The sequence below is a fragment of the Dermacentor andersoni genome, chromosome 1 (genome assembly GCF_023375885.2).
Source record: "Dermacentor andersoni chromosome 1, qqDerAnde1_hic_scaffold, whole genome shotgun sequence".
NCBI classification, from domain to species: domain Eukaryota; kingdom Metazoa; phylum Arthropoda; class Arachnida; order Ixodida; family Ixodidae; genus Dermacentor; species Dermacentor andersoni.
In genome coordinates, this window is record NC_092814.1 from 186,398,839 (window position 1) to 186,425,591 (window position 26,753).

A 26,753-nucleotide genomic window follows, 5' to 3' on the forward strand; every position below is an offset into this window, starting at 1 on the left:
TTATTTGCGATGGATGCGACTATTTCATCGGCAACCATGTTGCCCTCGGTGCCTGCAGGCACCCAGCATATAGCGCCATGCTGGTTAGACATATACATATATGTTGTACACAGAACTGTATATAGCTCATTGAGCACAGAATTCTTGTTTATGAAATGACGTTAGAGGTTTCACGACGCTTAAAGAGCCTGTGAATGCAACGGATTTTAAAAGTTTTTTTTTTAATTGTTTGACAGCCGAAGGTACTGTACACGCCTCGGCATTGAAAATACTTGTTTCTGGGCGCAGGTCATTGGCCTCCAGAAAATATGTACCGACGGTTGCATAAGACACGCCGGTATGGGACTTAGATGCGTAAGCGGCCGAAACCAGCGCGTCCTTGCTAGCAGGCCTGTGCACTCTGCTTTATGACACCATGCTACTTAGATCAAAATTTCCATTGCCGAGTCCGGAGTGACGAAAGCGGTGATGTCAAAATCGCTGCGGCTTACTCGGGAGCGTCCACATTAGATTATACGGCAGTCGGGCAAGCAAGTATGACGTCACAGATGGAAGTGCACCCGCCTTGTGCTATCTAAAAGGCGTTACTGATACTCGCTGTACGACGTATAGGCGCCGCGAATATGGTGAACCAACGGATACTTTCACATTGGTAGTCGCTACATTGTGATTGCGCTTCACAGCATAGTGGTCATCACAGACTTCACATTGTGCTCACAGGTGGATTTCTGCCGTCGCCGTGAGGTTCCACATAAAGTCAAAATGTGATAACATCGCGGCCGCGTGGCGTATGCTGCACGTGCGAGGGAAAGCATGCGAGGGTGCCTGAGCCGAGAAGGATGGTGGCTTGGTACGGCGGCGTCTTATCGCGCGCGCGGAGGAAGGCAAGGAGGGTGCGCACTGACATTTAGCTCTCGCAAGGAGTGAGCGGAGAGATGTGCACGCGCTAGGTGGAGGAGAAAGCATGGTCGGCTGAGCCGAGAAGGATGGTGGTTTGGTGCGGCGTATTTTTGCGCGCGTAAGGGAGGAAGGCGGGGAGGGCATGCGCCGACTTTTCGAGCACGCTAGTAGGAGAGGGAGGCTGTCTCCGTTTCTACTCTGGCCGCGGATGCGCATGGCGAGGCTGGGCGAGGCTGAGCGAGGCCGCGCGAGGCCGCGCGTCCTATCTTGGAAGTAATCTGCGGTGGGTTCGAAGGCTATCCGACCCGAGGTAGCTGATGGATGCGTATGCTGTGTTCTCGCGCGCCTGGTTAACGTTGAAGCAAGAGGCAGCACATAGGGGAGTTTGCTTGACATTGCTTCCGCTCTTCACCACGCCTGCGTTCCGACAGCGAGTGTTAATGTTTGCTTGTGCGCGCGTAGCACCATGCTTGTTTAGTTAGTAAGCGAATGTTAACAGCACTTCATACAGCTAATAAAACTACTAACCTTTCTGGGTAGAGCTGTCTAATACTTTGCTATCCCAATCAATGATTCGCCTTCCGGACAAAACTGCGACTTTTTGAAAACAAGGTCTTTTTAGCAGACTTCACGCGGATTTGGCGTGTTTGGGATCTGGGTATCTTGTAACTACTTAAAGAAAAGAAAGGCCTTTTCGCCCCTCTACGGCATCAAAGTAAGTCGCAAGAGTTATAAGAATGTAAGCCTCAACGAGACAAGAAGCTATTATTAATCGTAAATTAAATAAAATTAATGGTACTGGCGTAATTATCGCCAATGTAGTCAAAATTAATGACATTGCGGTGTCCTCCTTTAAGGGTGACCGCCGTGGATATAGACATGATGAGGCAAAGCAGCTTTATGGCACTTTTGGTAAATGGAACGAGTTCGCTTGGACCAAGCAGGACTCGCGCGAGGTACGTCAGCGTTGTCTTCTTTATCGTTGACACTTGGTGGACCGATTTGTTTTTTCTCGTTAAGATTCTTGAATTATATTATTTCTACCTTGACCTTCTGACCCGCCGTGGTTGCTCAGTAGCTATGGTGTTGAGCTGCTGAGCACGAGGTCGCGGGATCGAATCCCGGCCACGGCGGCCGCATTTCGATGGGGGCGAAATGCGAAAACACCCGTGTACTTAGATTTAGGTGCACGTTAAAGAACCCCAGGTGGTCGAAATTTCCGGAGTCCTCCACTACGGCGTTCCTCATAATCAGAAAGTGGTTTTGGCACGTAGAACCCCATAGTCTGTTTTATTTTTTTTACTTCTGCACTGCTGTTCTTTTTTCCTGTGCTTCAACACCGCCCGGTGGTGAAGCACAGGAAGCAAGTAAAACGGGAGAGGGGACTTTAGGTAGACGCCGCTTTAGCGGCCGTAGACCAATCAATGGGGACACGTTGTAACAGCGAATTTGTTTTATTGCGATAGCAATCATATGGACACGATCCAGGCAAATTTTCACCGTCTGTGTCGGTGTGATCTTCCGCATAAAGTCCAAGTGCGATAAGATCGCGGCCGCACGTCGCATACAGTTGTTGCGAGTGAAAGCGTGCGAGGGTGAGCCGAAAAGAATGGTGGCTTGATCACGGGCGTGAAAGAGAGGAAGGCGGGGAGGTTGCGCGCCATCTTCTATCGCGCGCAAGGCATCAGCCGGGGAGGGGGGCGTTTTACTCCCTATCTTGAAAGTAATCTGCGGTGGGCACAAAGCCTAGGCGCGACGTGCACTGATGGCTTCGTGTGCACTGTGTTCTCGCCACTTAGTTCGCGTTGAAACGAGAGGCAACGCGAAGGGGCGATTCGCTCGCTGCTGCTCTGCTCTTCCTCACGGAGCGTTCTGACAGCGTGTCCGTGTCCATCGAGTGCGAAGTATGTATGTTTGCCTGTGCACGCGTGACACTGTGCTTGTTAATTTCGTTAGTAAGCGAATGTTTACGTGTAAGCTATCGTATCCTTACTTCTTATAGCTGTCTAATAATTTGCTATCGCAATTCTTGTTTCGCCTTTCGGACGAAACTGCGACGTTTTTGTTCAAGATGGCGTACTCTTTCTGTGAGAGAAACACCAGTGGTTTCCTAACACACGTGTCTCTTTCGCGCTGTGTTGCGCACGTTGCCCCGCACACGCGATATCTGCGCCTACTGTGCCACAGACACACAGGGAGAGGCGGCGAAGTGCGTTCCGCGCAGAGGTCACCTTTCACAGCAGTGCCACCGTATACCTTCGTTACCGTCGCGGGTTGAACATCTATGCAAACCGTGTTATTGCGCCCGTATGTATTTACATACACATGGAAATTTTCAATACCGGTACCGCGCTTACATTCGCGCCTACGTGAGTTAACAATCCGGAGAACTTGAGTTCCCCCGTAGACGTCCAGGACTACATTTACACGCGTTCAGCACTTGTACACTACAATGAACACAGTTGTGCTCATGAGTACTAATGCGCCCGTCAAAATGTGAGGATGACGCAGTGCGGGAAGACGAGGCTGGCGCAAGGTGACAACGGCGACTAGCCCCTGCAGTTCTCAAGCAAGAAGTGGACGCACATCGTGCCCGCCGTGAGGATGCCGCATTGCGGGAACAGGAGGCCGATGCAAAGCGACAACGCTTACAAGACCCTGCAGTTCTCGAGCAGCTACCTGGTGCATTGCGCGCTATGGAAGACGGCACGCTAACTCCCCCCGCCTTCCACCCTTGCGCACGCGAAATCGAGCTACCATCCTTCTCGGCTAATATTCGCACGCTTTCACTTGCGCCCACAGCATACAGCGCGCGGTCGCGATGTTATCGCACTTGGATATTCTCCGGAATAACGCGGCGACGGCGACGCCGATTGCTGAAATGCGCCTGGAGTGTCCACAAATTGCTATTGCAATAAAACATCAAAAATGTGCATTGTAAGATACACTAGTAAATATTACACGAAGATCATTGCACTACAAAGTAGGTGTGCAAACGCCTGACAATTACCATATAAATTCCCGAATCAGCAGAATACAAAGTGAAAAAAGAAATGATGAGAAAGAACGACAGAAAAAAAGTGAAGCAAGACAACAACAATTAAACTCTGCCATCTCCAATAAGTTACAAGTTCAGAGGCAATGAATGGGGTGGGAACCTACACATGGTTTATTTAGGAAAATTAATTATTAGGCATAGCATAAGTACTACAATATCAATGGATAAAACTATTGAAAAGTGCTGGGAAAAATAAGCGAACTAGAGAGTTAGAATCAGATGATGCAATCGAGGCCACCCAACAAGGTTTTTCTAGAGTATTGCAGTTCACCTTCAAGCCATCCAGCATTTACCTATATAGCTGCAGTGTGGCTAAAAGTTGCTTTGTAAAAGATAAATAGTACAAACTGGTGAGTGGCTCTCACAAACAGCTCGCATATATAGTAAATGAATACTAAAGAGAAATGTTGTACATATGAGACTCTAGAGTTGTAGATTGCTTTTTGGAACGTATATCTTTATTCGTCTAATCTAGAAAGGTTACTATTACTAGAAAAAGATAGGTTAAAGGCTCGTTTTTGAATTCAGCAGCCAAATCATAGATGCAATCATATAATTGTAATGCCAAGGATTAAATGTATGTGTGCTCATTCGGATCCACACTGCTCATAATATGTAAACAAAAGTTATGTTTGCCCTAGCTTTGTTTATTTTGGAATGTTACGCATGTTTCCGCTAATAATTTGGAATTATTTAGTCTCAGTAATACCACGCCAAATGTTGTGACATGCCGAGCTCGTATGGGAAGTGCTATGGGGCATCACTACCCATGTATCAAGGCCTTTGCTGGCATCTGCGATTTCCAATCTCGGTAAAAGTGTCCTATTAAGGTTCTGATTTCATTATTAATTCACTTATGGCCTTTCCACGCACACCAGACAGCCCTTTCACTAATCTCAAGTTTAGACTATATTTGAGAACCTTTTTTTATTGACATCAAAATAAACGGAGGCGTTGTCAGTGTTTGCTGGCGCCGGCTACCCGTTTTGACTTGGTTAATATTATAGCATAAAAAAATTAAAGAAGGATAAGTTCTTCCATTAGGTAATAGTTAAATAAAACAAAAGAACATGGAACAGTAACAGTAAAATTATTTATCAAAATGTTTTCGTTGAAACAAAGTAGCAGAGGTCTGGGTCACACATGCTTTGGACGCAAGAATGAGACGCACATGATGTGATAGAGTCAATCACAAATGCCAGCGTCTTGAAAGAGCCACTGATGTGCATAAGTGCTTTCTGATACATGGGCCTAACACGTTGGCTAGTGATAATGTTCGATATGAATAAAGTAAGCAGAGTTCTTGTTTAAGGCGCTGTGATTGCGTCGTGTTTTGTGGCGCTGCGCTGTAAGCACAGCTGAGCACATACGCAGCCGCGCACCCTGCTTTAGAGGTAATCTGCCACGTGTGCAAACAGTGGGCGTGCCGAGACGGCGTGGCATCATGTAAGCTGTCTTCCTACGCGTTTAGTATTGAAGGTTGCACAATCTCGAGTTTCAGTGGCCCGTTGGAGCGAGACAGACGAAGCAATCGCTCCCCACTAACGGCGCTCTTTATGATAGCGTCGTCCCAGTGCGGGCGAGGCTATCACTCGCGGGGGCGGAGTGCACGTCAAAGCGTGGCTAGCTTCGCTTAATTCGTACCGCCTCTGTGAAGATATCGTCGACGTAGCATGAAACCGTATCATTCGTCGCCGACTCCCAAATTCGACAAAATTAATTGTTTTCTCATTCGAATTTGCTTTTTCGATTACACAATAATTTGTAAAATTCTGCGGCCACTTTACGTGTAACAAAAATTGATCGGCGGCTGTACTTATTTGCATAAGAAGTCGAATTTCAATATAATAAAATTTTGATACAACGAAGCAAATTGCCGATTTTACCTACTTCGTTATATTGAGGTTTAACTGTACTTCATAGTGAATATTACTGATGCCATTTTCGTATACAATGGGACCCTTCACTATACTGTGATCATAGTTTTTCATAACTATATTTGTCTACCAGTCTTTGACTTCGGACCGTGACACCTCAACAACAACAATAAAAAAAGAACATAAGACGCAATAAATATCCCTTACCATATACATAAAAGATGCACTCAACAGCCTCTACAGTGCCATATATTTCTCATCATTCGACTTTTGTTCAGGTCACATGCGGTTTCCTCAGTTTCTTGTGTAAAGTGCTTGCTTCTCTACTCAAACTGTGCATAAGCCACGTGTATGTGACAGTCATTGCCGCTTAAGAGCAAGAGAAAGGAAGCAGTACATGTGAACAGTGCATGTATTAGTTTATTTTGATGGGATTACAGCATTTTCACACCTCGGACAAGGCAACTTTTGAAAAGTAAAGGTAAATGCAGTGCACTGGGGATTAGATAATTAGAAATTCTGTTACTACTCATGGTAACTGCATTCTGTTAAGAATGAAATGTGTTCAAGATTTTGATTCACACATTATGTCAGTCATTGGTAATTTTGGTACGTAAGCGCAAGATGAAGGCCTCAAAATAACAAGCCATAATTATTTTACTTGATGTTCTGAAAAAATTCATCATCGATTACGATACTGCATAATTCGATATTTCAGCACAGCTCTATACGTGTTTTCATTTCGCGATATATTGGCTGGCGCGGACAATCTGTCTCGTTCGGCATGTTCCAAATGGAGCAAAGTGTGGCTTGTCTGCCTCACTAATCGGGAGATGGCGAGATGCAGCGCATGGGTGACACATGGGTGCGATTCACACGTGGAGAAAGGAAAAAGATAGGAGGTAGTATACCGCAACACGACTGAAGCCAAACCTGGTGGCCTAACATGTAATCGCACGTCAATGTGCGCAGTTTGTTTTAGTGTTCCCGCTCTGCAGGCAGAGCCACGGCAGGGCAACTGAACAAGCGCGCACCGAATAAAAACTCCTGACATATCTACTGGGAACCAAACGTCTCAGCAAATCTCGATTCTTGCTCCGTTATCTGAATGCAAGAGGTCACGTGTTGGTCCACCACTGTGGCTTCAAGGAGCGTTCACTTTCCAAGGCTGGCTGCATGACGTAATGCTCCCTCCTATGTTTTTACTTCCTCCATGGATTCACAGCAGACGACGCACGCTACTCTAGTACCATCTCGTAGCCATCGTTTCCGCACAGCCCATCTTGTGCGGCACTGCGATGTTTTTCTCACGCTTTCGTTCCACCATTGACGAGAGTGGCCCTTCGTCGCAGGGAAGTCGTGTCACCAGTGTCAGCGGCGATAACACCCAAGGAAGCGTCACATCGAGCCTTACTCGTAGCCGCTTGCCAGCGCCCCTTGCGTAACCCTCCTCACCTCACAGACCCCTGCGCCCCCTCCCCCCCAACTCAGAAGCGCAGATGAGATCGCCCACACAGCTGCGGATGCCTTAGCTGCTGGCAACTCAGTGCATGCGTAGGCTGTCTCCCCTCTGCTTCTCTGCTTTCCACCTTATGATTCCACTGCACTCTCCTCCTGCACTTTCCTCTTCCTTTCTTTGCTATGGCCTTTCTTTCATCTACCACTGTGCTCCGTGTTCACTTTCATTCTTCGCGGCGCTCTTTCGCTCGGTTATGCCGACGTTCACCGTAGGGACGGACTATTAAGAGCTCCACTCTAAAAAGCTCATTATCATGTAATTGTAGTCACTGCAATAACATCCACAGAGTAAATGAGGCTCTTATTGTGTAATGATATGAGGAACCCAGTAATTCAGTAATTTAGATGTTTTCTTGTAGTGGTCACAAAAATTTTTGAAGCTTTGCTTGGAGTCACAGCAAGAACTCTAATAGAGTCCCTGCATATATGTGCTTTCAAATAAAACTAGTTCTACATAGCCAAGCACTGCTTCCCTACATGTGAGTTGGTGTCATGAAAAACAGCAGAGGGCAGTGCTGCAATTTTATGCTGTGTCATGAAAAGGGTAGTACTTGTGCTTAAGTGACCTGTAAGAGAAAAGCAGGTCATGAATGTACATGCTAAAACATTTATACATGACAGCCAGACCAAACGACATTAAATGTACCAGAGTTTGTTAGCAAGCTATTTAAACAGTGAAGGAAAGCGACGTCAATCTGACATTTACTGCTGGGATACGTTCTACTATTTTACATTAATGAATTTATCACATGATTAAGAAAAAGGAATTGTCGAGTTTTAGGTGCGAAAACCACAATCTGATTATGAAGCACACTGTAGTGGAGAACTCTGGATTATTTTGACCACCGAGAGTTCTTTAACGTGCACCTAATCTGTACATAAGCGTTTTTCTGGCTGTCGCAGATTAGATAATTCAGTTAAAATACAAATGTACCATAAGATGGCTCTGGAGTGTGAACATGCATAGGGCACAAAGAATATTGAAGGATTCTAGTCCAGTATGTCCATAATATTGGTAAAGATGCTATATAATCCCTAGATATGATCCTTCACTTCTCAATTAAGATAATTTTTCCACAACATTATTCCATGAATATCTTGAGTAAGTAGCTGTGTATAAAGTATTCAAATTCTGGGCCATGCACTTTTAACAGTAACAAAGGCAACAGCAGCAGCAAGCTAGCACACGTCTGATTCCTATGTGCTGCAGCAAGTAGCTCACTAGGAACACAGAAAAAAGATATTCTATCCCGAAAAATTCTGGCTTGAAGGCTAGAAATATTTATACCTTGAGTTGCACATGAAACACCAAAAGAAAGGACTAGACGACAGGAGCGCAAAATCTCAACTGGCAATTTTATTGGACGGACGGACGGATGGACGGACGGACGGACGGATGGATGGATGCTATGAGCGCCCCCTTTGAAACGCGCTGGTGGGTTGTGCCACCAGACTCGAGACCTTTTTTCATATTTTGCCTAATGTCTCACGTATCTTTTTGTCTTTAACAGATAAAAAATGCCCAGTATAAACCTTTCTGAACCATTATTGGGCACTTTGTTTTTTGTACGCCTTCATTGTTTGTGGTATCCTTACTTTTCTGCCACCAGACCTCCATTGGGATTGATTCGCAGTAGAGAATTTGATGATGATGCTGCTGCTGATGATGATGATGATTTAGTGGAATCCCCTTGGAAATTGGGCAGTGACAAATAGTCACCTAACCTGCTTGTGTTAACGAGGTATGCAAAGACATGCTTTTGATTGTAGCATTTTTGTATACATCTCCTTAATCTTTTTTCTCTTCCTCAAAACTTCTCCATCTACCTGGTAGTGCTACTTATTCCTGTAACACATCCGGTCGTATCAACCTTATCGCTGCTTTTTTTCCATAAATGTTCTGAACATCTCTTGTTTATCTCGATTGCTGACCAATTGGTGCTTCTGCCACTTTAAATGCAAGCACTTGTGGAAGGTGCACGTTAAATACGGGTCTCACTGGGTGAATGCCTTCGCATTCCATTTGGCTGTGCTGAGCGGTTTCCGGATTTTTGCTGCAGCAGACACACACGTCATCTTGCTGCAAATATTTGCTCCGGTATATTTTTGTGCTTAGGCAACCAGCTCGAGTCTCAAATAGCAAAGCACTGACCATTGTGTTACAGTACAGATTTTACCTTCTAATTTCTTCCCATTCTTCTAAATCTCCATGGTCCTTTTTGTTTCCATTCTATGCATTCAATTCACTGTCTCTGTTTCGCTCACTTTCTTTTTGATGATTCCTGGTTGTCTACTTACACTTGTATTACCCTGTACTTGGTTGCCAACTTTCTTGACCTCTTCCTCCATTGTGTCCACACTTTTCAGGTACTATACTTGTGCACTTTAGCTGGCCCTTTATTTTCATACATGTTCCTGAGCCTTTCTTCAAAACAAATTCGGCTCTGCCTTTCCCTGATTTCAAGAGAGCCAACCCATATCACCCTGCACTGCCTCATTTGTGGTTTTACTGTGGGCTCCCAAAGCTAAATGGCTTACTGATCTTTAGTTGACTTCCAACCCCAACAAGATATCCAATTTTAATCACAGAACGGCAATTGCGAATGTTAAAGTTAGCACCATTATTCATTTCCAGATTCCACGCACCACCTCATATTTATTGTAAGTGCTCTGTTTCATAATTGCTGCATTCCGCTTCCCCTTTAGTTTCAGATTTAAATAATTTAAAGAACCCATTTAAAACACCATAGAAGCACCACCTGTTGATGAAACAGACACCATGACAAACAAGGAATAACCTAAAGATTCAAGTCAATCAATTTCGTGACACATGCTGCAAAGATAGGCGAATTCTTTTTCAGACAACGAAATGGATGGTATACCGACACAAGCATCTCCATCAATAATGTTCCTTCAGTAAAATTGCTAGTTGAGAGTTGCACTTGTGTTGTCGAGTTGATATACATGAGCCCCATAATCAAATCATGATTTTGACATGCAAAACCCCACAATCCAGTGTTTTCCTTTGTACATGTGTTTTGTGTGCAACCCAAAATATCAATATGAATAGGCACCAATTAACTCACCCAGCTTTTGGTTCTTCTGTTGGAAGACTATAATTATACTTCGAGTGGAGAGTGCCACAGGCACTTGGATGCAAGAGATAGTTCTCCAAGCCAGCTGGCCTCCCATAACTTTTGCATTAATATCTCCTACCAAAAACTAGAGGTGGCTCTTGAATGATTTGCTTGGGCACACATTATTTCACAGCAACTTTGGCAGTAGGCCTATTCTAACTGTTGGCCAGTTTGTGAACCTGACATGTCATCAGACAACATAACAACTTCACAGCTGACTCATTTTCCAGGCTTGATAATCTCAACACACTCAGAGATATTTCTACTTAATGAAATGCCCATAACCATGGTATACATTTAGCCACTATAAATATGGTATACTGAGATTGTATTATGCATGCACAAATGAAAGCTGTTTGTTTTTCCTTACCAGGTCACAAGAACATATCGGAAGTTTCTGTTGCAGCCATCGATTGTTTTCATCTCATCAGGAGTAAGCTTGAAGTCAAAAATCTGTATGTTAAGAAAAAGATGGGTGATGTAAAGCACCACGCCACACCTGTAGACACCTGCTTGAAACAACTTGTCACTGCATTGTATTGGCAAAAATCTAAATGGAAGATGACACACAACCAATGTCATAAAATCTTAAATGACACAAAAAATTCAAGATAGCACAGACAGTAGAAGAACATGGATGCATGCAGGTCATGCAGGTTCACATTAACTCATCTTCTTGGAACCACAGATATTCATTTGAATTATTGAATAACAGTTTGAATAACAACACATTATCTATAGCCATATTTAAGCTACATTTAATATGAAGTTACATGACCAAAGCAAATATGTGACACTCTCCTCCATGTCAGAATTATTAAGCAGACAAAAATATGTATTTATACTTTGAAACAAGCCCGCTCAGTAGGCAATGTTAAGCTGGCCCCGTGCTTTTTGAAGATATTGAGCTAAGGCACACCTGAAATAATAAATATAGGATTGTAAAAATTAGCACTATGATACTGTTTCTTTTTTAAAGCCCATTAACCATGAAGAAGTTCTGACTTTTTCTTCAGGGTTTTCCATGTCACAATATATTACAATGATTATCATGAAAAAGCTTATTTTGCTCAACGTGGCTAGAAATTGTGAATAGAAGCTGCAGCTTTCAAAAAGTTGATAATTTCAAAAGCATATATGCATTTGAAACCACCTATATAAGCGAACATTATGTTTGTCTAAATATATACAATAATATTGGAGGTGCCATAAAATCAGCAGGTAATTGCACTCTGTGCACATTTAAATGTAAATACAGATCCAAACTTTCAAAGTATGATCATCATCATCATAAGCCTATTCTATGTCCACTGCAGCACGAAGGCCTCTCCCTGCGATCTCCAATTACACCTGTGCGGCGCCAACCGACTCCAACTAGCATCCGCAAATTTCCTCATTTCATCGCCCCATCTGGTCTTCTGCCATCCCCTACTGCACTTCCCTTCTCTTGGTACTCATTCTGTAAACCTAATGGTCCAACGGTTATCTAACCTGTGCATTACATAACTTGCCCAGCCCCATTTTTTTTCTCTTAATGTGAATTAGAATATCAGCTATACCCGTTTGCTCTCTGATCGAAATCACTCTCTTTCTGTCTCTTAACATTATGTCTAGCAATCTTCGTTCCATCGCTCTTTGTGCTGTCCTTAACTTGTTCTCAAGCTTCTTTGTCAGTGTCCAAGTGTCTGCTCCATATGTCAGCACCGGTAAAATGCACTGATTGTACACCTTCCTTTTCAATGATAATGGTAAGCTTCCACTGAGCAGCTGACAATGTCTGCCGTATGCGATCCAACCAATTTTTATTCCTCTTTGAATTTCCGTCTCATGATCATGGTTCCCTGTGATTAATTGTCCTAGGTAAACGTACTACTTCACAGACTCTAGAGGCTGACTGGCAATCCTGAACTCTTGTTCCCTTGCCCGGTTATTCATCATTATCTTTGTCTTCTGCAAATTAATCTTCAACCCTACTCTTACACGGTCTCTGTTAAGGTCCTCAATCATTTGTTGTAAATCGTGTGCTGTGTTGCTAAATAGAGCAATGTCATTGGCAAACCGAAGGTTGCTGAGGTGTTCGTCATCGATCCTTACTCCTAAGCCTTCCCAGTTTAATAGCATGTACACTTCTTCCAGGCACGCAGTGAATAGCATTGTATAGATTGTGTCTCCCTGTCTGACCCCTTTTTTTATGGGTATCTTCCTACTTTTCTTGTGTAGAATTAAGGCAGCTATGGAATCTCTGTAGATATTTTCCAAGCTATTTACGTAAGCGGTCTATACTCCTTGAATACGTAATGCCTCTATGGCTGCTGGTATCTCTACTGAATCAAATACCTTTTCGTAATCTATGAAAGCCATACAAAGAGGCTGATTGTACTCTGCAGATTTCCCGATTACCTGATTGATGACATGGATGTGATCCATTGCGTATCCCTTCCTGAAACCTGCCTGTTCGCTTGTTTGCCTAAAGTCCAATATTGCCCTTATTCTATTGGAGATTATCTTGGTGAATATTTTATGTAATACAGGGAGTAAGCTAATGGACCTATAATTTTTCAATTCTTTAACGTCCCCCTTTTTGTGAATTAGTATAATGTTTGCATTTTTCCAGTTTTCTGGGACCCTTGCAGCCGATAGAAACTCCGTATAGAGAGCCGCCAGTTTTCCAAGCATTATGTATCCTCAATCTTTGATTAAAGCGACTGTTATTCCTTCTTCTGCCGCAATTCGCCGCTTCATGTCTTGCAAAACCTTTCTGACCTAATCGCTAGTTATAGGAGGACTTCCTGTATCCTATGGCACAAGAAATATAAAGGCCTGCACAAGAAATATAAAGGCCAACTATGTATAATACTGAAAAATGCAACTGAATGTCGTGCAGGAATGTTAAAACAAACTTTCAAAAAAAGACACAACCCCCCTACACCTATGTTTTGCACAAGGACAGGAAATCAACTAAGGGTAATTTTAAAAGCATGCAGACCATTCTGCCTCTCAAACCAAGTTGGAGTGGTAGCCAGCACACATGCTTCAAATGCCAGACACTCAGTGATAAAATATTTTCAGTCTCTCAATTCACCATGACTCCATTATAGCTTCAGTAAACTTCAAATTTAATTTTGTTTACTGAGCGGCTTATACAGAGGACATCCTCGTCATGTGGAGAATGAATATCAGAAGTAGAAAGCCATCCAACCAAAACTGCCCCAACGACGAGAATGAGACCATTGGCACTGATATGTTTGACCTGGATGCTAGTAACAGCCCGACGATTCACCACTTATTGTGGGAGTTGGTCGGCCTGCAGCCAATTTCTCACCCCAATATAAAGTGCTTGAGGGATTAGATGTACCTCGAAATGCCACTGCTTAACCTTTGAAGTGCTGAAGATTAAGATAACTGGCAATAGTTTAAAGCTCCCCAGCAAAAGTATCAGATATTAGTGGTTTAATGCATCCTTCCAGCAACAAATGTTTTAAAAATTACTTCCTCTAGTAGCAAGTTGCCACAATGATCACGCCAGTACAGCTTTCAGTAACAGAGCTATTATATGCTCTGACAGGGATCTGAAGCTGGATGAGAGAACTGAAAGTAATTGTTTCTAGTACTTCACGCCTTTGAACTTTGAGAACTGAAAAGAGTATACAAAAACTAGGCATGTGAAGGCCATAGACCAGTTGAGCCTGATGTCTCAAGATGGAAAAACTGAAATTCAGTGGCCAGTAGCAGCAAGTATGCCCAATGTGCCTATATCAGGAGAGTGTGCAACAAAATTATATGGTTTTGCAGTAGTACTTATGCACAGTAGCAAAAGGTTACAGAACCTCTTTTATTTTCTGCATAATTAGTGTTTGAAGAAGCAAAATGTTTATGACTGAGTGAAGACAGCATTCAATTTAGACACACATGACAGAGATTAAAATGTGGCACAACCATAGGTCTGAAATTCATCTAAATTAATTGCAGCCGAGAACTTATCGGGCTTTGTATTATTACAAGATTCAATATTAAAGTCTGCCTATTATGATGTGCGACATGCTGTGCCCAACATCATACCAACCTTACGTATTGCCACGACTGAAAAATTGTGTGGTATGGCCCTCCATAGCACTTCCTGATCTCAGAGGCCACAGTATCAGCAAAGTGGTATCATTTATTTTTCACTACCAGGTGGTGTTGCAACACTATCAGCAATAAGATTCCTATCAGACATATGATTGACTTAACCCTTTAACTGCCATGCCCAAGATGATTTGTGTATTTGAAATATCTATAGACTGGTTCTGCAATCTACTGAGAAGTTGGTTAAAATAAAAGTATATGGTATGTTTTGTTTTTATACAATAGACAACATGACAAAGTTTATTGACTGTCAGTGTTGATCATGTCTCTTGTTTTCTTTGAATGAACTTGTGGGCCCTTGCTGCAAGTACAAGAATAATATTAGGCTGAAATGTTCGTGAAAGCTTTGTTATAGCCACTAAGCAACTTTATTCACCATTTAAAAAAGTGTTGCAGAGTGCCTTTTGTAAGCTCATTCTACATTGTCTACCGCTGCATATTCTTGCAAGATGCTAGCAACTCATCGGTATAATGTGCAGAATTTTAAATGTGTGGCAGCCACAAATGGGCTCAATTCTAAATAAATGTAGATTACACAAGAAAGGTCAAGTTGGAAGAGAAAGCATAACTATACAGGTCTGACCTGTGTTAAAAAATGAACTTCCCAGCAAAGCAATAACTTGTTTTCCCCAAGGAAAGGCCTCTATTATTGTTCCTTATTTTCTAACTGGCAATACCCAGCTATGTAGAAGATAAAATATACTTACATCAAAGTTTGCAATGATCCTCTCCTTTGTGACACTTTTTGGTATGACGATAACTCCTCTTTCAACTTGATAACGAATCAAAACCTGAGCAATCAAAGAAACATATTTTGAAATCAAAGGAACACCACAAAACTGTACCTAGGGTTTGGGGTCCTATAGTGGAGGGCTACAGATTATTTGCAACCAGGTGACCATTTATGTGCATTGAAATCTTAGTACACAACACAGTGCCTCTACTGAAGTGTGGCTTTTAAGTGCTAGTACATAACCCACAAGTTTGTGCTGGCCAGCACAGCGCCACACCTTCTGGCCACTGATAGGAGTCCATAAGAAAACGAAAGAAAGAAAGAAAAACTAAGCCCAGCAGCTACAATGCTTTCACTTCAAATTGTAGCTTTGAGCTGCAATAATAACTCAGAGTGAGAATGTGCCTTCTGTGGGCATCTGTTCACACATACATTTGTATGACTGCACACAACTTATAATCGATAAATCTCTATTTACCCACGAGTGCGTTTTACGTCAAGTGCAGTACTACAATGACCAATGCAAGTTGTGTTACAAAAGGTCACAGTTTCACCCAAAGTGGCGAAGCAATGAATGTGATAGACACATACTAGAATATATGTATTACCTGAAGTAAGGCGTGAATTTGGGCGAGTTGGTTATGCATATTTTATGAACAACGCCTAATCGTAGACGTTTGATTTTTTAGTTTGATCGTTTTTATTCCTTCTTGCTGACGTGTTTTTATGCATGATGTCAGCCCACGAGGCATACATATAAATATGAGTTTGATTATCAATAACACCACTTGGGAGTCAGCACCTGTCAATCTTTTTTCTTGTGTGTTATTTCCGGTTACACGCTATTCGTGAAAAAATAAAATGAAAAAAAAAGAATGCTTGTAGGTTTAGCAGCAGTATGAATTGCACTAGACAATAGCTGTCTAACTAAAGACACATTGTGTGGCATTCTCAGACACACATGAACAGAGTGAACTCAATGACAGCAACAAGGTGTGGTTAGAATGCTGTCATGATGAGGAGCACCGGCCGTGGGCAGTGCGTGCTCTGCCAAATCGTATAAATATACCCTGTTGCCATTCCCTTCACCATTTCAACTGTACCACACATTCAAAGCACAGCACCTCACGTGACCTTCACTGTCGGGTGCGGAGGAAGACAGCATACATAGAAGCACCAGGCAAGCAGCGTACTCAGCTTGCTGTCACTGCAATGTGGCCGCCATCGCACCCGCAGCATATCACACAATGTGCTACACTTGGTGCGCAGGCTGCACATGTGATCAGCCATGCACCTGGAGTGTCCGTATAGTTGCTATCACAATAATCACACAAGAAGTAATGTTCGTATATTATTGGCGGTGTAAAGTGCACTAAATATAGGCTTACTAAGTAAACACGCATACGTCGTGTCATGAGGCCAAATACACACTGGAACAGAGTTCACTTGATGCCTACCAGAACCACCTTGTGGTCGCTGAAGTATGTGGGAAACAGCATGCAGTGCACTTGGAAGGCAAGACCCTTTCTGAAGATGGGGTTTAAAACATGTGTTGTTACATGTATTAGGATTGTGTGACATTTGATAGCAGGCAAAGTCCTAGTTCGGCATGAAAGAATGCAACGAGCCAACTGTTTTCGCATCGGAGGATGTTAACCTTGACGTCTCCAGTAACGAGCACCGGCGCATCCTCCAGGCACACCACAAAGAAGTTAGGCAGCATGAAGTTAGTAATGTTGGTCTGGGAGGTTACAGGTAAGAGGCACACCACTGCGACTAACACCCCCTCAGAGGTCTTCATGGCACATGTGTTGCCACAACTCATCTCGGACAGTGAGGAGAGCTGGTAGGGAACTCCTTGGGTTAAGAGCATAGTTCTGTGCAAGTGCTCATAAACGGCGACTCCAGCAGCTCAGTGATCATGTCGTTTGGCGACGTTAATTAATGCACTTGTAACCAGGCAAGCCCACTGTCCAGGTTTCACAGAGACAGAGGAGTGGCGCCTTACAGATGACTTGATCGTGCGAGATTTCAAAGGCGTGTATGGCAACGACTGTACGTTGATGAAGCTTAAAGCTAAGGTGCGGGGTTTCTCGAACAAGGTACGTAGCAGTGACCATGTTTAGCCAATGGTTTGTAGCCGATGAAATTCCTCAGACAAGGCACAGTCCAGGTTTTCCCTTCCGTGGTAAAAGGCAAAGCCTTCTTCTGTGTTAGTGAGACATAATCCATCCAGATTAGTGCTTCGGCTTAAGGCAATGTAAATGAACTTCTGTGGACGGCAATTATGATAATTGTAGACCACCTCACTCTATGTTCCGCCCGGTGATTTGCGTATGTGACAGCACTCGCTTGCATTACAGAGAACTGCTTGTGACAGCAGCACACACCCGTATTCCTTTCCAACGTCACAGCGGCAGTATGCAGTTTAATGGGAACACAATCGACAGGAACGACAGGGCCAGCTACCTGATGTATGGGTTTTGACTAGAAGTGAGTGGTCTTGCCGGTTGCTTGAGAGTCAAACTCCAGCCAAGGACATTTGGGGAGGCCTATTTCATCAAGCTGCGCATACTTGAGGTTATCCATCACTCCATTAACCAAGCCATTGAAAACGTCAATGTTAAGGGTAAGCATGTACGGTTTTCTTAAGCCCAGAACAACTTTTTGTAGCAGGTTACCTACTGCAGCATTGACAAGCAAGTCGAGCCAACACTTAGCACTCTCGCAGTAGGCACCGCTGCAGTAGCTGAGGATGGTGTCATCCGCATTGCCCTCATGAATGGCATGCACATCTTGGATGGCGCCCTGTGTGTTGTATGCCTTCGTGCCCTTGTTAGGGTTGTATTTCCGGATGTCACGAGGACAGTGGCACTTTGCACCGTATTTGAAGATGAAATAGGCCTCAAACCTTTCGACTTCTATCTTCCTGAGTGAATGACCATCATCGTTTTTTGACAGGGTGATGAGGACATGGTGTCTCTCTGGCAGATTACTTGCAGAATCGGAAAGTAGGAGAGGTGACCCCAAGTGACCTCACCGTTGAAGACGTTATCACATGTTCTGCTGCATTTGTAGACATTACTGGCCAGGACAGGGGGCAGCTGCCGCAAGTCACTGCACAGGATGAAGTCCAAGCTGCCGAAATGGCCCTTCTAATTGCCGGTAATCTTTCGCAAGTGCCCGTCGACACGTGCAAGAGTGTCACTGCTCATCAGAGCAACTTCATGCACTATGACGCACTTGATGTTCCTCAAGCTATATGGAAGGAGTTAGGTCGCTGTCACGCAAGCCCTCATCAGCGTGCATGATCAGCTTGAAGGCAGTGTGCACAGTGAGTCCCTCGATCGATCACAACCTCTGGCTTGCCTGTTGTGGCACATGTGACGTACGCATTGTGTGTTCACATGGAAAAAGTGTATATGCAGCCGTTGTACACGTCCATGACAAAGGTGCAGAACAAAGGTCTTACTACAATCTGCAACACTAGTCAGGAAGATTCATAGTGGCTCGGAATTTGACATTGTGAGGCGGTGGAGGTCCTCACAAACAACCTCTAACTGTTCTTTGTGAGGCACATCATTTTCATGTAGGCATCGCCGGTCATTACATTCTGACGCGAGCAGGCGTTGGTGCAATGGCCTGAGGCTGCAACAAGGTTAGCATTTGGGGCTGCTAGCAAATCTTCATTATTCTGGTCAAACAAAGGAACATGTTGCAGGTCAGTTGACCTCCGTAGCGGGCGTTTAGTGTCATGGGCATAATCTGTGCACATCTGGAGGCAGAAGTGATGCAGTTGCTGGAGGTTGAGCTTGCTGCATAATCAGAATTTTTTAGCGGCAACGCATCCTGGTGTTCCGTGTACATATGCTCAAAAGCATTGATGTCTAGAATGTCTACTTTGCAACAGAAAGGAAGAAAGAGCGTGACTGTTCCACACTTGCAGTTCATTATGTCGTCGATGGAGTAGGAGTGGTACCGAATCACAGCTTGCTCGCGCCGTTTTCTGTAGGTGCACATGTGCGCAGCAAAGTCTGCCAAGCAAACGTCTGGCAAATTTTCCAGCCAGTGTTCATATCTTCACAAGACTCCAAATTTACAGATGTTCATAGATACCACGTCGAGACTGACTGCTTCCACCTGCATGCGCATTTTGTGCACGTGTGTGTGCTCTACCGGAAGACATGTGCCGTTATAGATGATTCGTCAACTGGACTTGGACGTGTCTACGTCCTTCGTACCCTACTCATAGCAAATTATTAATGTTTTCCTACTGGGAAGGTTTGTGGTTTCGAATGTATATGGCACTTTGTAGTTTTCTCTTTCTGTAAATAAATTTTTCTCTTTCTCTCTTTGTATGTTTGTCATGGTCTTCTTAGTCATTTCTACTGTTTTTATTTCCATGCATATGAATTGACTGTATTTGTAGAGATCTTGAAGTGTATTAACCAGCTTCCGCTGTGAAATTCGCCTTAATTACTGATTCAAAAATAAGGAACATCCAAGCTTAATTTTGCAAGAGAAAGCTCAAAAGCAAATATTTTAAAGAATAATCCAGTTTTTTATCCACATCGCCTAAATAAAGGCTGCTGCAACACTGTCACCCAGAGGTATGTTAATAACTCTTGTGCATGTGTTGATGGGTTTCTGATGGGGGCGAAGTGCGAAAACACCCATGTACTTAGATTTAGGAGCACGTTAAAGAACCCCAGGTGGTGCAAATTTCCAGACTCCCCCACGACGCCATGCCTCATAATCAGATTGTGGTTTTGGCCCAATAATAACCCATATTTCCCCATAATTCTTTATGGGTTTCTCGTGTTGTAAAACCTTCGCAATTAGGCCCAATATAGCAGCAGCATTACCATTACAAACAGAAAATATTCTATGCATATTGGGTACCTATGAAGACTGATCACACTATGCGAATGTAAGCACAATGTGTGACTTCCATCTTCTTCATCTGTACATATCAGAAATCACGCGTAAATCTTTCACATCTCTACAAATCATCATCAGCACATGCTGCGTTTTTGTTGTCACAGCTTGAGCTCAGCGAGAATAAAGCAGTTCTTTAGAGATCTTAATACACAATGCCCCCAAAAGTTATAACCGGAAGTACAAAAACTGAGAAGTGATCACAGCACAAGCATACATAACACCCTTTCCTTCAAAAAAAAAGGCAAAGCCCTATTTTTTTAATACTGTGTAAATAGCCACCTGAAACATAAAAAGGGATTTTCCACCACTTTTCACCTTTTACTGACCATAGCAGGGACAATTAATGCAGATATGAAGAGTTAAATATCTGTCTGCACTTGCACAGAAGACAGTCAAGTCGAACCTCAATATAGCAAACACGAATAAACAAAGTAACTATGACATCTGGTTGATCACGCTTTATTGCAATGGAGTATTCTCTTGCTATATTGAAATGGAAAATGCGGGATCCGACACAGTATCAGTTCTAGCGAAGCAAATTTTTGTCTGCGTATGCCTCAATATATAAATTCTGGTACAAAAATTGCAAATATGTACAGTCGCCAATCGATTTTTCAGATACCTTACAAGTCTTCACTGGAGGCTCGCCACCAATATGGTCGCACTCCATCGTAGTCCTTATCGGCGATCAAGCGCGAGATCAGACACACTGACTAGACGGCCATAGTAGCTGAGTAAGATGTTGATCTACGTGTGGTCCACTCCGTGTTCGAAAAGTCTGTCGGCAGCATATGCGTTTTTATGTTCGCACTTGTAGACATTGGCGATCTGAGCGTGCGATGAGATGTGTGGCCTAGACTAACAACCGTAGTAGCGGAGTACGTATTCACGCGCAGTCGCCTCCATGTCAAAAAAGTGTGTGGGCGGCGTGCACATTTTGGCCAGCGGTTTGGCTTGGTTGGGCCACAGTCAACTAGCCAATGTGCCGATCCCATGCAATAGCACTGATTGATCGCACAGTTGCGTATTCGAGGTGACGCAGAGCGCGTGGGTATAATGTATAGTTGTTCCCGTGCCTCGTATCAGCACGGCAAGTTGTCGACGGGTCATCAAAATCCACAGGAGACCCTTTGCTGGCCCGTCGAAAGCACACCTTTAGCGCTTCATTCACATATAAATGATCCCATTTTTTACACTGATATCTACGTGTATGCTTCAACGAATATAGAATACATAACAAAGGTATTTTCGTATTCCGTGCAACTTTATAATGAGGTTCGCTTTTATTTAATGTGTTCCATCACCTGAGCTGTTGTCTTGCCGTGTGCCTCAGCAATGGACTTGATTGCAGGGTCTTCCAAGAGGACTGGTTCATCAGGATTTGCCCTGCGCATAATTGCAGACAGGTTCAATGAAATTGACACGCTCAAGTACAAGTACTCAGCCTGCTTTGATGATATTGATTCAAAATGGTTAAGCCACATGGACCAGCAACTTTCCAAAAATAAAGTGTATGGCCTCAGAAGGTTCATGTCCTACAAACAGATGTAAATGAAGTGATACCTGCAAAACATGAATCCTAGAGTCACTGAACCAGTGATATGTGTACTTGCTGCACTATTTTTTTCCTTAGTTATTGGTATAGGATTGCAACAGAACAAAACTATGCTTGCACCACTGTGCTCACATTCGATCAGTTCTTTCTTTTTGTTTTATTCTTGCAATGACTTCTTTGTTTTATGCAGCAGGTGTTTATACAAGGTGCTTCAGTGAACACTTTCAAAAATGCTTAAATGTTGCCTGTGGCCGACAGCACAATTCTATTTCATGAGCTGGTCTACACGAAGTAGCGGACATTACTTGCACAAAAAAATGAAATGCATAATTAATTAGCTAAAACATTCACTAACTAAGTTTTTAACTAATTATATTATGGCCTATATCGTAATATACAAATTATAGCCGTGGAGTTCGCAAAGCGGATCGACTTGGAACAACTTTTCAAGATGACACCAGTTTCAAGACAGTAATTCCTGAACTTTGCGGAGAAATGCATTGGCATTCCAGCAGTCGTAGGACCCGGGCATAGGTGAGAACACACACTCAGACGCTGGCATCAGTGACGTGCCATCACTGACAGCCAGCAATTAGCACAGCTCTACTAGACCATCAAAACACAGACAGGCACTGGCATCAAAGAGCCAGCACAGCATAAAAGAAAATTCATTGGAGAGAATATAGAAGGTACTAAGCTCGGATATATGGAAGCGTTTGATATGACTAGGCTATAGTGAAGGAATCACAGTGAAGCGTTTGTAAAGTCTTAGGTAGGTTTATGGCAGTGGCAGATCAGAACCCTTAGGACTTGTTAAGGATGTGAGAACTCCTTTATACAGCTTCACTGTTTTTTATGTATGAGTTGCTCATATTGGCATACATCTGTGAAGGCTTCTTTGTTTACTCCTTTGACAAACATCACACCAGAGTAAATTTTCTTGAACTGCTTAGAGCAGCCCAAATGTGAAGAAAAGGCATGATATAAGCATTGCAGTAAAGAAGGCACTTGGCTGTGTATTCTTTAAGTGTCCAGTTCCTAACAGCACACTCAATCACATACTGTGTACATGACTGAGTCACCAATATCAAAGCTCCCTGTACTTGAATGAATGAATGAATAAATGTTTATTTCATCTTGAATACAATTTCAAGAAAGGTGCAGGAGCAATAGGCGTGAAGTGCCTGACAGAGGCCCCTTTACTTCAATATTTAAAGTTCCCTTCATTCTTATTTGACTTGTTCTATGTAAATGGCAGAAGGCAATGCTAGCTGACACCCTGAAATTGTGCCTACCGTGCAAAGCAGAGGGTGCAAAAAGACAATGAACATGTAAGTTGAAAATAGATTGACTTGCATATACTGAGGACTTATCTTATTATACATGGTGTCCCACAAGTCTTTCCCTGATTACACACGTACAGAAGGCAAAAAATATGACACACAGACACATATCTTTTACTTTGAAGTGCAGATAACATATTCAAGTTTTTGTGTACACACACATAATAAATTTCAACGTGTGCTCTTTTTGTTGCCCGAAGCATATCCAGGCGATATTCCAATTCCACACATCTGTTGGTCAACATTTCGTGAGAGATGGATGTAATGATTTCAGTAATTCTGCGTGTGTGCGTGCGCGCCTATGTATGTATGTATGTATGTATGTATGTATGTATGTATGTATGTATGTATGTATGTATGTATGTATGTATGTATGTATGTATGTATGTATGTATGTACAACAAAAACTGGAATATGTCGCATGCAATTCAAGATAAAAGATATGTATCTATGTGTCATATTTTCTGGCTTATACATGTTTGTAATCAGGGAAAGACTTCTGGGACACCCTGTATTTATATATTAGTCTATGGATTGAACACTTCTGCATTTCACTCTGATATATATCTTCTTTTTGTAGTCCTGACATTCGTTTTACTACATGCATAGCCATGAACAAGTGCAGCGTAAATGGACAACTGAATGACCATGGTCACAAACACCAACTGATTTTTGCTGTTGGACATTGTTGAACGACATACCACACTTAATTTAGACGGTTGTTCCTTCCTCAAGTGCACCGTAACATGTAACAAAGTTCAAATTAACCATACTGATATGTCATCTACATCTCCAGTCACCATGCACGTGCCTGACCCATATGGTGACCCCAATAACAACCCCTTTAAGGGCAGAGCCTGTGGGGACCGTGAATGCGTGGACACATGTCATCTCCCGTCGAAAACACCTTTAGTGGACCCACCCTAGGAAGATTTTAAAGCTGTAACGGTAGCTTACAATATCTGATTACGGTATTTACCAGATTCTAAAGCGCGTCTTTTGTTTTCCGAGGAAACTGGGCCGAAAATTGCCAGTGCGGCGCAATCAGACACGAAACCAAAATCGCCTTCGTGGCGTTTGTACGCTTTACCGCAAACACAATTGTGCTGCAGTGAAGCTGACCTTACGAAACCGGCCGCCATTATAAAGAATCGGGGGCGCGTTAGATTCCTACTTTACACTCTTAAACAGTTGCACCCTTTGGGGTGTATATCTGCCCCACAACAATAATCGTCTTCTAACTTGCGTGCGTTTCCTTTCTTCAAAACTCAGCGCTCGCTGCTTTCTTGTCGAGAATATTGTGTCACGCTGAAAACGCGTAAGCCATTCGTGACTTGGAAGTACCGGGCTCGCAGCGTTAAAGAAAGGAAATACGGGCAATACAGATGACGATTATTGTTGAGGGACAAAATAAGCCCGAAAGTGTGTAAATTTGTAAGATTTTTATTTAGGAGCTTTAACGTCATTTCTATGTTAATTTTTTGCTTTGGACACATGGTGGGCGCGCGTTTCATTCGGGGGCGCGTAAGACTCGGGCAAATACTGCCAAATGAATAAGCGGTACGTGTGTTTTGGCGTTTTTATGCATATTGTTCAATTTCACCCGCCGTATAAATTGCACAATTTCGTCGGTCCCGTCAGGATCGAATTAATGAAAGTTTGCTCTCCCTCTCTCTCTCTCTCACACACACACACACACACACACACATATATATATATATATATATCTCAAAAGCCGATTTATATCCCTTTTCCCTGTATCGAAACCAACATGATTGTACAGAAAAATACGAGTTTCTCCCATACGACTTAGTGCATAAAATTATAAAATGTCAGTGTTATGGAGACTATAGTGAAATATGTGGAACACCCAAGTTTTCAAAACAACTGGCTGCACCACCTGCATCCTCTGCCGCCTTCGGATACCAACCGGACTAATACCGACCGGAGGCCACCCTTCTTTGTCGGTTATGGCTAGGAGTGGACTTATCAAAGTTATTTTGTTTTTTTGCATTGGAATAACCGACAACCCTACGTATGTGTGGTGACTATGGTTGCAAGGAGACCCATCAACACTTTCTATGTGTCTGTCCTCGTTACAGCGTATTGAGCTAGTGAGCTCAATGAGCTAGTGAGCTAGTGCAGTTGCAGACGATCGTCTGCAACTGCACTATAGTCGGATACAAATTTAGAAAAAAGGGGAGGCCCCGCCCAGATGACCGCAGTGCGACAGCCGATTGCCTCCGCGACTAAAATAGTCCCGCTCGAAAAATTTTGCTCCTGCAACGCGTAATTCTCAGTATAAATAAAGACTTTTGTATGACTGGTTGAGCAGAGCTCTCATATGCTACAGCACATGCCGGATCGCGAGTGAAAAATAACCTCGTGCCTTGTACAACGCTGCCCGTCGTCTGCTCTTTAGCTTCATTGCAAGTGACAAAAGTAGAAAGAGCAGCTCTGCAAGGCTCTTGCGCTTGTTCACATGTACACAGTGTATCTACTACTCGTTTTCCAAGCTTAAAATGAATCAGTTGCTATTAAAAAAGTACTTATATAAAACAATGCATTTATCGCAACTATTACAAACCTGGGGCGAGAATACGGTCGAGGCAGGAAGGTACAAAAATGCTTCATTCATTGTTTTAAATAAATACTCTTGGTTTTAAATCACATAAAATTTATATTTTTTGGTTTTGTGTTTTCAAATTTCACAGCACGCATTCTACAGCTTGCGCGTGCAGTGAGCACTGGTGGACAGCAATCAATCGACGGTGCTACACAACGCTCGAACCCCGTCGCTCGACGCTCGGCTATCTCACTGCTGACAATGATCGTTCACGCTAAGGTGACGGCGACAAATCTTTGCGTTGAAGGCTTCTTCTGCAAATATTTTCTGTTGAAACACTCGTAGGTTTGTTTCATGCGCGCACACTTTTCTTATTTCTCCTGAGAATGGTTTTGCTCCATCACTTCACGCCGTCCGACGAAAAACGCAGCGACACAGTACACGAACACACCCGCCGCTAACAGTAGGCACCAGTCTTTGGAAAACTTTTCTCGTCGTAACTTCACTCGGGAGCGAAATAAAACAACATGGAACAAACACGCAGGATGTGTGTTCGTAGTGGTCGCCGCGGGATCCTGTTTTAAGGCAAAGCGTAACGCAGCGCCAGCGATGCTCGCTGCAATGTTCCTTCGCCGGATCACGGCTCAGAATAAACGCACGCGGCACAAATGCCGCATCGTAAGCCCGAGTAACATTTCCGGCATGAGAGACCATCACAAACAGTTCTGGAATTCACTCTGACCAGGGGCTGAAGCACACAGCTGACGCGACATCGCCCAGTTCGAAGCGCGGGCGGCCATCTTCTCCGTCGGTGGAGTCGCCGGCCGTCCGGCTCATGACGTTAGTCCGGAGTGCGCGCCCATTAATTGGTGGATGCTCGTGTGCCTCCGCCTCGGAGGAGTAAACGCCCCCTTTTTTCTAAAGTTGTGTCTGACTATAGTTCGCTTTGATCAAAGACCATTATCAGAACAAACCATTTTAGAATAGTGACTTTATAAGC

The 26,753-nt window shown here is 43.3% G+C and overlaps 1 protein-coding gene and 1 long non-coding RNA gene across 2 annotated transcripts in view; one reads left to right on the forward strand and one right to left on the reverse strand.

The window, feature by feature from the left end:
* LOC140218645 (uncharacterized) overlaps window positions 1-22,104 on the forward strand; it is a 163,558-nt gene extending 141,454 nt beyond the window's left edge. Inside the window, exons 2-3 of the long non-coding RNA XR_011894864.1 lie at window positions 1,758-1,856; window positions 21,641-22,104. This is a non-coding gene — a long non-coding RNA (uncharacterized lncRNA). The remainder of the gene's footprint in view (window positions 1-1,757; window positions 1,857-21,640) is intronic.
* The window catches only part of LOC126547093 (aldo-keto reductase family 1 member B1-like), a 57,621-nt gene continuing 37,103 nt past the window's right edge, over window positions 6,236-26,753 (reverse strand). The window contains exons 8-11 of the mRNA XM_050194955.3: window positions 21,594-21,675; window positions 15,323-15,406; window positions 10,861-10,943; window positions 6,236-7,919 (exon numbers count right to left, since the gene is read on the reverse strand). Coding sequence (XP_050050912.1) covers window positions 7,877-7,919; window positions 10,861-10,943; window positions 15,323-15,406; window positions 21,594-21,675 — 292 coding nt within the window. The 3' untranslated portion in view covers window positions 6,236-7,876. The remainder of the gene's footprint in view (window positions 7,920-10,860; window positions 10,944-15,322; window positions 15,407-21,593; window positions 21,676-26,753) is intronic.